The sequence below is a fragment of the Schistocerca gregaria genome, chromosome 2 (genome assembly GCF_023897955.1).
Source record: "Schistocerca gregaria isolate iqSchGreg1 chromosome 2, iqSchGreg1.2, whole genome shotgun sequence".
NCBI lineage: Eukaryota > Metazoa > Arthropoda > Insecta > Orthoptera > Acrididae > Schistocerca > Schistocerca gregaria.
Window position 1 is genome coordinate 326598069 of NC_064921.1, and position 15664 is coordinate 326613732.

Sequence of the window (15664 nt, forward strand, 5' to 3'; positions counted from 1 at the left end):
GCTCCGACAGGCACTGGTGCAAGAATGGGAGGCTATACCTCAGCAGCTACTCGACCAACTGATGCAGAGTATGCCAATCCATTGTGCGGCCTGCGTACATGTGCATGATGATCATATCCCATATTGATGTCGGGGTACATGCGCAGGAAACAGTGGCGTTTTGTAGTACATGTGTGTTCGGGACGGTTTTCTCAACTTATCACCAATACCGTGGACTTAAAGATGTGTGTCGTGTGTGTGTTCCCTATGTGCCTATGCTATTAGCTCCAGTTTTGTGTAGTGCCACGATGTATGGCACCACATACTGCAATTATCCTTAATTTATGAGCGTGATTGTAGTAATTTAGAGGTAATATCAAGAAAGGATACGAAATTGGATGACTATGTAAAATCAGTATTGGGGTAGACGAATGGATTCTGGGGAAGTTCGGAGCACTTGTAGACAAAGCACAAGACACTGATGCGACACCTGCTCGGGGAACACAAATGTGAATCTTTGGAAGAAAGGTGACGTAGTTGCCGCACAACTCTGAACCGAAAATTTAAAGAAGAGTGTGTGACCATCACATGTTTCATGCAAGCATCACGAGGTTAGGGTAAGAGAGGTTAGGACTGGTACAGAGGCGTATAGAGACATTTTCCCCTCTCTCAGTGTGTGATTGGAATGGAGGAAAACGATAATATTGAACGAAGTAGGTTCTGCTGTGCACTGCTTCTCATAATTACCATTGTTTGTGCAATAGAGCACACAATTATATTACTGTTCCAACATGACAATAGCTTTGTAGAAGGTATACACTCCTGGAAATGGAAAAAAGAACACATTGGCACCGGTGTGTCAGACCCACCATACTTGCTCCGGACACTGCGAGAGGGCTGTACAAGCAATGATCACACGCACGGCACAGCGGACACACCAGGGACCGCGGTGTTGGGCGTCGAATGGCGCTAGCTGCGCAGCATTTGTGCACCGCCGCCGTCAGTGTCAGCCAGTTTGCCGTGGCATACGGAGCTCCATCGCAGTCTTTAACACTGGTAGCATGCCGCGACAGCGTGGACGTGAACCGTATGTGCAGTTGACGGACTTTGAGCGAGGGCGTATAGTGGGCATGCGGGAGGCCGGGTGGACGTACCGCCGAATTCCTCAACACGAGGGGCGTGAGGTCTCCACAGTACATCGATGTTGTCGCCAGTGGTCGGCGGAAGGTGCACGTGCCCGTCGACCTGGGACCGGACCGCAGCGACGCACGGATGCACGCCAAGACCGTAGGATCCTACGCAGTGCCGTAGGGGACCGCACCGCCACTTCCCAGCAAATTAGGGACACTGTTGCTCCTGGGGTATCGGCGAGGACCATTCGCAACCGTCTCCATGAAGCTGGGCTACGGTCCCGCACACCGTAGCCCGTCTTCCGCTCACGCCCCAACATCGTGCAGCCCGCCTCCAGTGGTGTCCCGACAGGCGTGAATGGAGGGACGAATAGAGACGTCTCGTCTTCAGCGATGAGAGTCGCTTCTGCCTTGGTGCCAATGATGGTCGTATGCGTGTCTGGCGCCGTGCAGGCACACAGGGCCAACATCCGGCATCATGGTGTGGGGAGCGATCTCCTACACTGGCCGTACACCTCTGGCGATCGTCGAGGGGACACTGAATAGTGCACGGTACATCCAAACCGTCATCGATTCCATCGTTCTACCATTCCTAGACCGGCAAGGGAACTTGCTGTTCCAACAGGATAATGCACGTCCGCATGTATCCCGTGCCACCCAACGTACTCTAGAAGGTGTAAGTAAACTACCCTGACTAGCAAGATCTCCGGATCTGTCCCCCATTGAGCATGTTTGGGACTGGATGAAGCGTCGTCTCACGCGGTCTGCACGTCCAGCACGAACGCTGGTCCAACTGAGGCGCCAGTTGGAAATGGCATGGCAAGCCGTTCCACAGGACTACATCCAGCATCTCTACGATCGTCTCCATGGGAGAATAGCAGCCTGCATTGCTGCACTGTACTAGTGCCGACATTGTGCATGCTCTGTTGCCTGTGTCTATGTGCCTGTGGTTCTGTCAGTGTGATCATGTGATGTATCTGACCCCAGGAATGTGTCAATAAAGTTTCCCCTTCCTGGGACAATGAATTCACGGTGTTCTTATTTCCATTTCCAGGAGTGTAGATTGTCTCTTACTTGCTTGTCTGCTCTTCTCCCGATTCGTCATTAGTACTTTATTCTTTGTCTTCCTAGTTATTCTACCCCTTGACCTAAATAAGCGTCGGCGTCTCGAGTGTATTTAATTTCGAAGAAATAGCAGTAAATGGTGGCAGCTCGTATCGATAATGGCTGTCCACTATTATCTGTGCCTTTCACTCAATAAAGGGTTAGGCCGCGTCCCGTGAAAGGGCGCCACCTGTCCGTCTGTGAGGCTTTTATAAGGCTCACCGAACAGGCTGGAACTCTTCTATTTTGGCGTTCGGACTGGAGCGGATGTGCGACGGAACGCCTGATGAGGGCCACGCGCCATGGCTATGCGGACTCGCAACAGGAAGCGGGTGCTGGCGGGACTCCGTTCTGCGAAAACATGTGGTACTCTGACAGCACCGGCTAGTGATAGGCAGAAGTTGGATGAATTGAGCAAATTGCTGCTGTGACTGCATCTCCTATGTCAGCTGCCATTACTAGGAGATTTGTAATCGGAGAGCGCGTTTCTGAACATTTGCTTCCGACGTTTCTGCCTGCTCCAAACGGTGCTTTTTCACACTCATTCTGGTCCATTTTGTTTGGGCTGCCAAGCGGCTTATGTCCAGATCACGGCCAGCGGCAGCCACGACGGTACTACTGCTCGTAGGCTGGCAACGAGTCATCGCGAAGCCAATGGCATGATTCTTTGACGTAACCTATGAGAGTCGAGCACAAAGAAAAAGTATTTCTAGAGCCGAAATTGAAACTATTGTCTTGTTCGCTGTTTTTCGGTGTATTGGTGAGTTCAGAGAGAAATATTTTGTGATAATGGCTGTGAGTTCTATAAAGTGTACTGAGTTAAGTGATTTAGTTCTGAACGGAGACGTCGTCGATGCAAACCTCATAGATTAATTGCATAGACACGAAAATGTTCCAAATGTGGTGGTGAAATGACTCTTAAAGAGGCAGATGTTTGTGTGAGCCTGAATCGTCTGAAGCGGAGCAAAGGCGCCACTTTGAGCAAGTGGTCAATATTTTTTGATTCAGTCATGGGAGAAGGTATGAGGATCAGTGTTTATTAATAATAATATCGCACGTTCAATATATTATTAAACATTGATGCACGTATCTTCTTAAAAAGCATTGATCCACTTAACTTCTCCGATGATTTAATCAAAACACTTGATCCATTTACTTGGTGTTCTTGCACTGATGGACTGTGTAGCAACACACAGCAGAAAAATATTTCGGTGCTTTTCAAATGCATATGGTTGCTACGCTGTCCTCGGTTTGCAGATGCTAGCACAGTGCAAACAGCTGCGACTCACACAAGGAGCTGTTAAATTTATAATCCTCGTATACAGCAGTTCTTCACCCTTTGTTCCGAATGTATTACTTCTATACAGGCACTCTGCCTGCTGCTCTCTCAATGGCTAACACAAACAGGTGAAACACCGTCTTTTGTTCCCATAATACCTGATGGTGAGCGCCGACAATTTTCCTGCACAAAAAGGTTAGGTACGCCACTGGCCCTGTTCTAGGCTTTCACCCTGTTAAGCTCTGTTTCTGGTTATAAGAGGCCTGTAAGCTCGAACTAATTGACAGCTGTGGCGTGTTTTGGTGAATGACAAACAGACTAACCTTACCTTGTATTTTTCTTAAAATTTAAATTGTTATTTCATTAATTTTTCTGGGTGTTTCGAGCTTATCAAATTGATTAACTTTACCTCGTGTTTTTCTAGTATCAAAACAGTAATCTCATTATTTTTACTGTGTGTTTCCCATGGCTTAATCACCTTGTAGGTGGTATTAGTTAACATAAAGGAGTTTTATAAATGTTTACTAATGTCTTATTACTTTTAAGGTATTTCTGGGGCTTAAGAGTTCAAGTGGGTGTTCACCCTGTATAATTTGTGTAAACTGTTATGACAAGGTTTTAATAAATTCTTTTTTATATTACAGTATGGCCATTTACTGCAGGAACTTAGCCGAGAGTCGAGCAGAGTACACGTTCAGTACTGGTGAATGTGGTCAGCTCCTGGTTTACCGATTACACATTCTGTTGTGAACGTATTTGGTGCCTGACACCATGTGTTTTTATTGTTAGCCTTTCGACAACTATTAGTCCTTCTTATGAGATTAATGCAGTGCTGGCCTGAGTAAATAAAATTTTGATTCCTTTTAGGGAATGACCTTTCTATTGCCTGGCAACTTCCGATCATCGCTGCCTACTTTTCAAGCCGAGTCGTTTAGAAAACGATCCAGCATTTTTGTATCTCCATTCTGGCCTATCTTCAGCACACGATCAATACCACGCTTGTCTCTAGACCCTACTTGTTACTATAGACTGAGGCAAAAAATTTAGATGGATACTGGCCGTCAGCAAACACACAAAACTGGCAGTACATAGTTAACCAATTTTCAAATTCTTACGACACTCGGTGACTGCTTGGAAAGGAAACGGGAACCAGCCTGGTACTAATGTATGAGGACAATGGCAACACAGGTGCGCTACAAGCTTTAGCTATTGCAAGTTGTTATTCAAGTTAGTCATACTTCGTGTAGGACATGTAAATGGGTAAACACTAAATCTAGGTCTTAGAATGTTGTAGCTGTGCGGACGACGAAGAATGTAGCCTACGACAATGCTGAGCAGCCGTTGTTGCTGCTGCCGTTCGATGATAAGAACGGCGAGTCGTCTCCAGAGCCACGGATGATTATGGGACAGGCAGTAGTTGTAATTAGAGCTGCTTCCGCCCGCCCACTCCTGCCGTGCGCTCAATACTCGCAGGTTAACGAATAAGGCGTGTCTGCACTAGCGCGAGCGTAACTACACACCGCGTCTGCGTAAGTGCCCATCGAACTATTGCGCATTCTTTCATGATTCAAGCTGCTGTGCCTCCCCTCTGCTCGCAACGCGATAAACTTTTCATAAGTAAAGACAAACTACGGTACCGCTACTACCATTTCCTTGTTGCTATCGATACTTTTCAACAGAGTTCCTTTGGCTATTAACCAGAAATTTTGACTATAACTACAGTTATATAATTATATAGAGTCAGAAATAAATACACTATTACATCGATTATTTATTAGTTTCTGTAATATAGGTTACAGCTTCAGAATTAAGAGTACAGAACAAGTTAACAATGGATATTAAACGGCGAAAAACTTTGGTTGGTGCAGAAGGTATTTTATCTACATTTTTGACGTTACGAACCCCGTTAATATGTAGCACTGCCTAACTAGGGTTTACAGATGACCAACGTAATCAACAAAAACACTCTCCGGGGGGCCTCCACCCAGGTGGATTGAAGCGACCCCCTACGCCCATCGGAATGTGACTTAGCCATATTAGATTGCAACATTGATTCCCCATTTTTGTAACATCAAGATACAGAGTACTTCAGGTAAGGGACTCTCGGATCTTGCTAATGGTTAGGTGACCCCCCACAACAGAATTATGATAATATTTGAAAAGCTCTTCATCCTGGCGCCTACAAAGGCAGAGCATGTTCTTCCTCAATTTGTACCCAGCGACTCTCAACTGCTGCGTAATGGAGCCCAACGTGGGGTCATGCTCTTGTTGTTGCTCAGGGTCAGCAGAGGATACCCAAGCCACGACGGTCACAGTCTGGCGCGGTGCTAGTGCGGCTCGCCAGCTGTAATGAAAGGCAGCTTACTGGCTACTGCTGCGGGCACTCACCGTCGGCGACGGCGGCGTCGGCCTCCGCGGCGGCGGCGGCCTCCTGGCGCCGGCGCTGCTCGTACTCGGCGGAGAACCTGGTGACTAGGCCGCGCTCGAAGGCGCGCTCGCTGTCCTCCAGCAGCGCCGCGGCCGGCGCGCGCCCGCCCACGCCTCCAGATATCGACACCGACGGCATCCTCACGACGGCCTCACACTTCTGCTCTGCAAACACGCCGCGTCATCGCTACACGACAACTTCAATACAACATCGTCTGTGATACTTTAAATTATGTTATCCACTTACGAGACGAGGCACATGCAGAAGTCGGGTAGGTAATAACCAAAAAATTTGTTGTTATTCACTGTAGTATCAATTACGACGTAATGGTTTAGATCGTCAGTGGACATCATCACTTTTGGACGAAAATGAAATGAAAATGACAAATGCTAGGTTGATGCGTAAGTTCGTAGCGTTTTTGTTTTACATGTTGTTATTCCGGTTGCTATCGGTTTATTTATTGATAGTCCTTTATTATTTGTAGGTGTCGCGCGGGATTAGCCGAGCGGTCCAAGGCGTTGCAGTCATGGACTGTGCGGCTGGTCCCTGCGGAGGTTCGAATCCTCCCTCGGGCATGGGTGTGTGTGTTTGTCCTTAGGATAATTTAGGTTAAGTAATTTGTAAGCTTAGGGACTGATCACCTTAGCAGTTAAGTCCCATAAGATTTCACACACATTTGAATTTATTTATAGGTCACGGTTGTCACTTACAGATATTGAGTGGAGCTGTGGACGCTAGAAAATGAAGTGTCAAGTAGAAGAATCGGAACATTTCCGACATACTCTTCTCTTTGAGTTCAGAAGAGGGATGACAGCACCAAAGATAGCCGTAAACATCTGCGCCGTGTATGAGGATAATGCCTTTGGACAGGACACAGCAAGAAAATAATTTTCTCGTTTTAAAAAGGATTGTTTTCGTGTAAGTGACTCTCCATGTTCAGGAAGACCTTCGGGGTTTGATGAAGATCGTTTAGACACTTTAGTCCATAATGATCCACGTCATTGTGCTCGAGAACTGGTAAATGTCATAAACTTTGATCATTCCAACGTCGTGCGATATTTGTACGCAATGTGGAAGGTTCGTAAATTGAGTGTTCGAGTACCGCTTCCCTAAGCCAAAATCACAGCTGGTCGGAGTGGCCGAGCGGTTCTTAGCACTTCAGTCTGCAACCGCGCTGCTGCTATGGTCGCAGGTTCGAGTCCTGCCTCGGGCATGGATGTGTGTGATGTCCTTAGGTTAGTTAGGTTTAAGTAGTTCTAAGTCTAGGGGACTGATGACCACAGCAGTTAAGTCCCATAGTGTTCAGAGCCATTTGAACTAAAATCACAAAAACCAGCGGGCCGCCACACGTGCATCTTTTGCTTGTTCATCATTAACTGGCTTATTAACAACACCGACCAGTACTACGTGTATCGCTGCTGGTGACGAAAAATGGTGTCTTTATGCTAACATAAGGAAAGAAAGGAGTACAATGACCTGCGGGCACCATCGAAAGATGGTGCAGACGCAGTCCAAGTACAACGACCAGGAAGACTGACTGAAATGATGGTACTCCACAATAACGTGAGCCCGCATTCTGGTAGACTCGCAAAAAACTCTGTAGAGGACTCGATTTGGGAAGTCATTCCTCCCCCACCTTATTCATCTGATCTCGAGCCCTCAGATTATAAGCTGTTCCGTTATCTGTCGAACAAAAGTGATTCCTAAAAGCGGTGGCAGACTGTTGTAGCTACTGCAGGAGAATATATACTATCGACGATTAAAGTTTCCGTTATTGTGTTTATTAAACTTATGGAAAAACTCTACGAACTTATGCACCAACTCAATAGAAAGCGTGTCCATAATGTACCCACGCTCTTAGCTCAAAACATTTGTGACATGACTGTCACGCATCCCTATTGGATACTTTTTCATTTTCTGACACTATTTCCTGGCTATTTTCTTGAAGGAACTGGGCAGGTTTCCATGTTTCCATGGGAGGATAGGGCAGCGTATTTTATTGCTGGCAAGGTGCGCTGCGAGGGTGGACTCAAATTTCTACTTGTGGCCAACAGGCGGTCAGTCAGTCACAGTAGCAGGGGTAAGCATGCCCAGGGAGCCGGGCAGTTTTCGCAGAACTGAAGCAGCAGCCCATTCTGTGCCTTAGATGGCGAGAGGTGGCATTTGCTGGCGCCAAAGAATAATTGAGGCTGACATTTTCCCCTTTATCTAAGGACAGACCGCTGAGACGCCCAGCCAGTGCGACAATGTCGATCGCATTTGCTCCCAATCGAAAGGGTCGCCCCCACCACCATGCTTGGCACAAAGAGAATGACCAGTCGATGGTACACTGCTACATGCCTGTACCTCTTGTGTGTTAAAGTGCATTTTGCATGCCTAGAGTGGTAAGTATCTGCTGTGTTCCCCCATTTTTAAGTGAAATAAGCTATGGTCTTGTTCGTCAAACTGGCTAGAGCATTGAGTCACCCCGTCCACGTGAAGTTGCTTTGAAAGTTAGGCTGCTGTGTGTTTTGAACTGATTCAAGGACACCCTAGATGACTTTGGGAACATGTAGCTCTTACAGTTCCGGTAGTGCGATCCATATTCGGAGAAGCTCGCAACTTACTTCTTTCTGCTCATAACTTGTGTTACCTAACTGACTAATTTTTTTTATTTCTATTTGTCTCGTTAACTTTGACTTCGCGGGATGCGCACATCTGGAAATCTTGTTGCGTTTTCCCCACTCAGTCTTCCATATAATTTGGGTCCGAACGTAGTGTTAACGTCAATTTCAGTAACTGCAATCGAATTTTAAAATAACTTTGCTCTCTGTAAATTTTTTTGTGAATTCTGTTCATTTAGTGGAGCAAAAAAGTTTGTCACACCTAGACCTGACTTTTATTTCGAAATCCGTTAATCATCCTACAACTTCCGCGTGGTTAGACAGCCCACAAATTATATATATAATTTGTGGGTTGCCTATATATATGGCTTGTAGAGCCTTGTCCTTCATTTTTATTCTGTTTTTAATCTGTATTTGTATTGCATGGGTGGTAAGTCGATAATGCTATCATTACCGTTTATGCACACAGGCCTGAGGATGGTGAACTGAAGCACCAAAACTGGGAGCCATACAAAAAATGGCATCATAAGGACGGCTATAGATATTTCATTTTCTTACATAAATTACAGCTCCGTCTTTCACCTCTTCCCACAAAGATGAAGTCGATTCGAGGATTTAGACATTGGTGTGTGCGTAGGGTGATCCGCACTGCCACAGCCGATTTATTGGGTCGCAAGAGCCGGAAAAACACAAAACTAATGAGAAGCAGCAGAAATGAGAATACCGAGAAGCTTAACATAAAAACTGCTGACCACAAAGTAGGCGAAGTTAAGGAATTCTGCTACCTTGGATGCAAAATACCTTGTAGCTCATAAAGGACGAAGCAAGGACATAAAAAGCAGATTAGCACGGGCAAAGAGGGCACGCTTGGCGAAGATAATTTTACTGGTATCAAACAAACACATTTATTTTAGGGAGAAATTCTCATAATGTGCGTTTGGAGCCCAGCATTGTATGGTAGTAAATCGGGGATGTGGAAAAGCCGGACTAGAAGTGAATCGAAGCTTTAGAGATGTGCTACAGTAGAATGTTGAAAATTAGGCAGACTGATTAGGTAAGGAATGAGGAGGTTCTCCGCACACACGGCGAAGAAAAGAAAATATGGAAAATACTGAGAAGACAGGTGACGGGACATGTGTTAAGACATCAGGGATCCATGGCGCTAGAGGGAGATGTAGAGGATTAAAACTATAGGGAACGACAGAAATTTGAATACATCTAACAGATAATAGAGGATGTTGGGTAAAAATGCTACTCTTAGGTGAAGAGATTAGCGCAGGAGAGGAATTCATTGCGGACAGCATCAAAGTAGTTAGAAAAATGATAGTGCAAAAATAGAGAAGAGCCAGATTTACCTACGTTAGTCTCTGCATCTTTCTGTAGGCTCTACGAGTCGTCTTCCCAGTACAAAAAGGCTTGTAAACCTAAGGCTTGTAGAGCATCGCCGGCCGCTGTGACCGAGCGGTTCTAGGAGCTTCAGTCCGGAACCGGACTGCTGCTGCGGTCGCAGATTCTAATCCTGCCTCGGGCATGGATGCGTGTAATGTCCTTAGGTTAGTTAGATTTAAGTAGCTCTAAGGCTAGGGAAACGATGACCTCAGATGTTAAGTCCCATAGTGCTTAGAGCCATTTGAACCATTTTTGTAGAGCATCAAGTCCTCTTTAACAGAATACGAAAGTCCTGCTGTCTTTGGTAGAGGATGAAAAAACACTTTGAGCTTGGTAGATATCCGACCTATTTTTGATGACGGGCTTCCCACGTATGGCAGGAAGCCGCGGGTTTAAGTCTAAGTCTTCTTCCGGATCCCTTATGTCCGCCCTAGAATGTAGCAAGTGTTGTATTCAGGCTGTCGGTTCACTCTGCAGATGGACGAAAGGCTTTCTATCGAAATATTACAAGAAACTAAGTGTATGCCCCTGCACTCGCTGAAATTAATGGATTAATTATTACGCCGGGAAGTCGCGGAAACACACGAGTAGCTCATAGCCATCTTTCAGGCATTGAGCATGAGGGCCATGACAGCACAGAACATCACACAACAAATGGACAGTGGATCGATGACTGCAAAACAAGTGGTTACAGGATGGGCTCGCGACAACGTGCAAGAATGGTAGACATAGGTTCTTCCAGAAGGAAAATACAACGAGAAGACCGTAGAAATATTTGACAGGTTCCTACAGATAGGTGTATTACGACAGCCGAAATCCGAGCAGAAGTTACAGTCAGTGTGTCACTGCGGATCGTCGGGAACACCTTACTGTAAGTCAGGCTGACATCTCGAGTTGTCCCGCGCCGTTCACCGCTGGTATCTCATCACTGACCAGAGAGACTTACACAGAAGTGATAAAAGTCATTGGATAGCGACGTACACCTATATGGATGGTGGTGGTATCATGTAGACAAGGTATAAAATTACAGTACACTGACGGAGCTGTCATTTGTACTCAGCTGATTTATGTGAAAACGTTTCCGGCCTGATTATGACCGCACGGCGGAAATGAACAGACTTTGAACGCGTAATGGTAGTTGGAGCTAGACGCATGGGACATTCCATTTCGGAAATCGCTAGGTAATTCAATATTCCGAAATCCACAGTGTCAAGAGTGTGACGAGAATATCAGATTTCAGGTATTGTCACTCACTACAGACAACGAAGTGGCCGAAGGCCTTCACTTAACGACCGGGAGCAGCGGCCTTTGGATAGAGTTGTCAGTGCTAACAGACAAGCGTGAAATAACCCCAGAAATCAATATGGACCCTAGACGACTGGAAAATCGTGGCATGGCCAGATGAGTCCTAATTTCAGTTAGTAAGAGTTGGTGGTAGGGCTCGAATGTGGAGCAGATCCCACGAAGCCATGGACTCAAGTTGTCAACAAGACACTGTGCAAGATGGTGGTGGCTTCATAATGGTGTGGGCTATGTCTACATGGCTCACTGACTGTAAGTGGTTACGTTCGGCTACACAGAGACCATTGACACACATACATGGACTTCACATTCCCAAACAACAATGGAATTTTTATGGATGACAATGCACCATGTCAATGGGTCACTACTGGTCGTGATTGATCTGAAGAATATTCCGGACGGTTGGAGCGAATGATTTGGCTACCAATCGACCAGTTATGGGACACAATCGAGGGGTCAGTTCGTGCACAAAATCCTGAACCGGCAACACTCATGGACGGCTATAGAGACGGAGGGGTTCAAAATTTCGGCAGGATACAAATGGTTGAAATGGCTCTGAGCACTATGGGACTTAACGTCTGATGTCGTCAGTCCCCTAGAACTTAGAACTACTTAAACCTAACCTAACCTAAAGACATCACACACATCCATGCCCGAGGCAGGATCCGAACCTGCGACCGTAGCGGTCCCGCGGTTCGGGACGGAGCGCCTAGAACCGCTAGACCACCGCGGCATGCTCGGCAGGATACTTCCAACGACTTGTAGAGTCTATCCCACGTCGATTTGCTGCACTACGCCGGGCTACAGGAGATCTGACACGATATTAGAAGCTGACTTTTGTCACCTCATTGTATAGGTTCAAATGGCTCTGAGCGCTATGGGACTTAACGTCTGATGTCGTCAGTCCCCTAGAACTTAGAACTACTTAAACCTAACTAACATAAGGACAACACACACATCCATGCCCGAGGGAGGATTCGAACCTGTGACCGTAGCAGTCGCGCGGTTCCAGACTGAAGCACCTAGAACCGCTCGGCCACCACGGCCGGCATTGTATAGGTGTACAGTAAAAATCGACTGGGAAATTGAGTGACACTTTATGGCGTCAGTGATGAGTATCCTTTCTGTTTATGTCGGTCAGATCGACGCTAGCGTGTTCGAAGACGACCTGTTAGTAAATCATATTAACTTGAATCAGGCATGACAAGAAATTCTTCAAGATAACACTCGAAGGCTGTTTTTCTTCCGTGACTCAACGAATGAAAGAGTTCATTAGTGCCCATAAGAGTCACACTTCGTATTGATGTTGAAGACGGACGCCATTTCCAGATGAAAGTTTGATCATTTAATACCTGTTAGCGTTAAAAACCACAACAAAGTTTCATAAACATTGTACTGGAGCTTTCATAGTGTAACACTACCCGTTGCTGAATATGTGCCCTGTGCGTCGAAAGGTGGTTTACGTAGTATAAACGACGATGTATAAAGTCAATCGGCGTGTGAGCATTATGGCATTGGAACGGACGGGTGTGATCTGCCGCACCCCGCCCAGCTGTGACAGAGCGTCGGAAAGGCACCCGCCGTTACGAAATGCAGGCGGGCGCGGGCGCGCCGGAGCGTGCTAGCGGTCTGGGCGAGGCAGCGTCTATCACAGCACCACGTGCCTCGGGGACGGACGGCCGATGGAGCGGCTGCAGGCGCAGCGGTGACGTCACCGCGACTTGCGCAAGCGGCGAGGAGCGAGGTGCAGCGGCAGCGCGCTTCCGCCTCACGCCTCGCGCCACACGTATGCAGCACGCCACGCAGTGCGCCTCCGGCATCGCAGCCAGCGGAGTTGCTAATAGGGACGCCAATACTCAAATCAGCTGGTGTCCTCTCGCTTGCTGATGCACCTGTAGTTGTTTATGCACTATGACGACCTCAGCGCGAGTTCCGACACTGAGCGCTCTTCCTAACCCTAGGTAGGGTTAGAAGCAGCCTGTGGCTGTTTTTTGATGATTCTGTGGAGTATGGCCGCGCCAGATTAGCCGAGCGGTCAGGGGGCGCTGCAGTCATGGACTGTGCGGCTGGTTCGAGTCCTCCCTCGGGTATGGGTGTGTCTGTTTGTCTTTAGGATAATTTAGGTCAAGTAATGTGTAAGCTTAGGGACTGATGACCTCAGCAGTTTAGTCCCACGATCTCACACACATTTGAACTTTTTTTTTGTGGAGTATGGGAAGGTGTCGTCGTTGAGTAACTGTAGGAGGTTAAGATGACTTAGACAAAATTTCTAGTTGGCGTGATGAATGGCAGCTAGCTCTAAATGGAGAAAAATGTAAGTTAATGGGGATGAGTAGGAACAACAGACGCATAATGTTATAGCACAGCATTAGTAGTATGCAGCTTCACATAGTCACCTCGATTAAATATCAGGTCGTAACGCTGCAAAGCGCTATGAAATGGAACGAGCAAGTTAGCATTGTAGTAAGAAGGCGAATGGTCGATTTCGGTTTATTGGGAGAATTTTAGGAAAGTGGGGTGAATCTGTAAAGGAGACCGCATGTGCTCGTGCGAGCCATTGCTGACTACTGTTAGAGCGATTGGGATCCGAACCACGCTGGATTAAAGGAAGCTATTCACAGGCGGGCTGCTAGATTTGTTACGGGTGGGTTCGAACAACACGCAAGTATTATGGAACTACTTCAGGAACTCAAACGGAAATCACTGGATGGAAGGAGACGATCTTTTCGAGCAGCATTATTGAGAAAATTTAGAGAACCGACATTTGAGGCTGACTGCAGAACGATTCTACTGTCGCAAACATACATTTCGCGTAAGGACTACGAAGTTACGATTATAGGGGTTAGGGCTCGTACGGACACATATAGGCAGTCGTTTCTCTCTGGAACAGGAGAACAAATGACTAGCAGTGGTACAGGGTACCCTCCGTTACGCACCATACGGTGGCTTGCAGAGTGTGTATGTTGGCGTGGATGTACATGTAGATGACGGATAGGCTGAGCAACGCTCTGCTACATTTTGCTGATAACGCTGTAGTGTATGGTAAAGTTTCATCTTTGAATGACTATAGGAGACTACAGGATGACTTACACAGAATTTCCGTTTTTTGCGACGAATGGCAGATCCAAACGTAGAAATATGTAATGCAGATGAGTGGGGAAAACAATCCTGTAATGTTCGAACACTACATCAGTTGTGTACTGCGTGACATACATCGATTACATATCTAGGCATAACGTTGCAAAGCTATGAGAAATGTAGCGACATCTTAAGGTAGGTATCAAGGAAGTCGAATGGTCGACTTCAGTTATTTGGGACAATTCTAGCAAAGCGTAGCTCATCTATAAAGGAGACCGCATCTAGTGCGACAGATTCTTGAGTATTGCTCGAGCGTTTGGGTCCACAACAGGTCGGATTAAAGGGGAAGACAAAGAAACAAATTCAGGGCGTGCTACTAGATTTGTTACTGGTAGTTTCGATCAACACGTATCACGTAGATGCCTCGTGAATATAAATTAGAATCCGTGGATAGAAGGCGTTGTCCTTTTTACGAAGCACTATTGAGAACATTTAGGGAACCGGCATTTACGGATAATTGCAGAATAATTGCACTATCGGCAACATACAATTCGCGGAAGAACCACAAAGACAAGGTAAGGGAAAATGAGATCGTATAGGGGCACACAGACAATAGTTTCTCCCTCGCTCCATATCGCGGCGATTCCAAACTGGGGGAGACTTAGAAGAACACTTTGCCTTTTTATTGAATTATCTGTCAATGTCGCACCCCTCCACGATCACGCCACAGGAGTGGGCGAAACAAAGTACGAGCTCCCTTTGTTGCTTCTGATCGGGTTCGAATTTCGTCGAATGGTTTTGAACGGTCGATAGTGGTTGCATCCTTTTTATCAGAGCGAACGGTGTGCGATCATGTTTAATAGAGTTGATGGCCCACAATATGCTCACAGAAGGGTTGAATCGTCCGAGGGGGTGTCAGCTGTGTCACAGATCGTCAAGGACGTCGTCCTGTTGCACATCGCACTGCGAACTGTTGTCTTCGAACGCGAAATGCATGAGAATCAACGTCCGAAGGGAAAGGTCGGTTTCATTTTCATGTCCATACTGGGCGGCGATGTGTCTGAAACCTTTTACTCGGCCACAGCTAAGAAAACCACGCTGTGAGTAGAGGTTTGAGCTCCATCGCAGAGGCGTCAAAATAAAGGATGAAATGTGAATAGGAGTGGGTGTGACGTCCTTTCCATCGTTTGGCACGTCTGCAATGACGTTGGACGCGATTGTGGCGAAGTTTGGTGCCAATGTGCCATCATTAACCCACCATACACCTCATATGACCTGAGCTCTGGCCTTTTTTTCGCATGTGTCAGCACCTTGCTCTTCGAAGTATTGCTGAGTCCGAGGGTACCGTCGCAGGGTGACACGCTTTTGCACC

General features: G+C 46.7%; 1 protein-coding gene across 4 annotated transcripts in view; it reads right to left on the bottom strand.

The window, feature by feature from the left end:
• Positions 1-15664, bottom strand: part of LOC126336969 (hemocyte protein-glutamine gamma-glutamyltransferase-like) — a 159614-nt gene that overhangs the window by 125131 nt on the left and 18819 nt on the right. For 2 of the 4 annotated variants that reach the window (XM_050001181.1, XM_050001180.1), the window contains one exon: positions 5881-6084. In XM_050001181.1, coding sequence (XP_049857138.1) covers positions 5881-6058 — 178 coding nt within the window. In that variant the 5' untranslated portion in view covers positions 6059-6084. The remainder of the gene's footprint in view (positions 1-5880; positions 6085-15664) is intronic. The other 2 variants (XM_050001182.1, XM_050001183.1) reach the window with 1 other exon arrangement.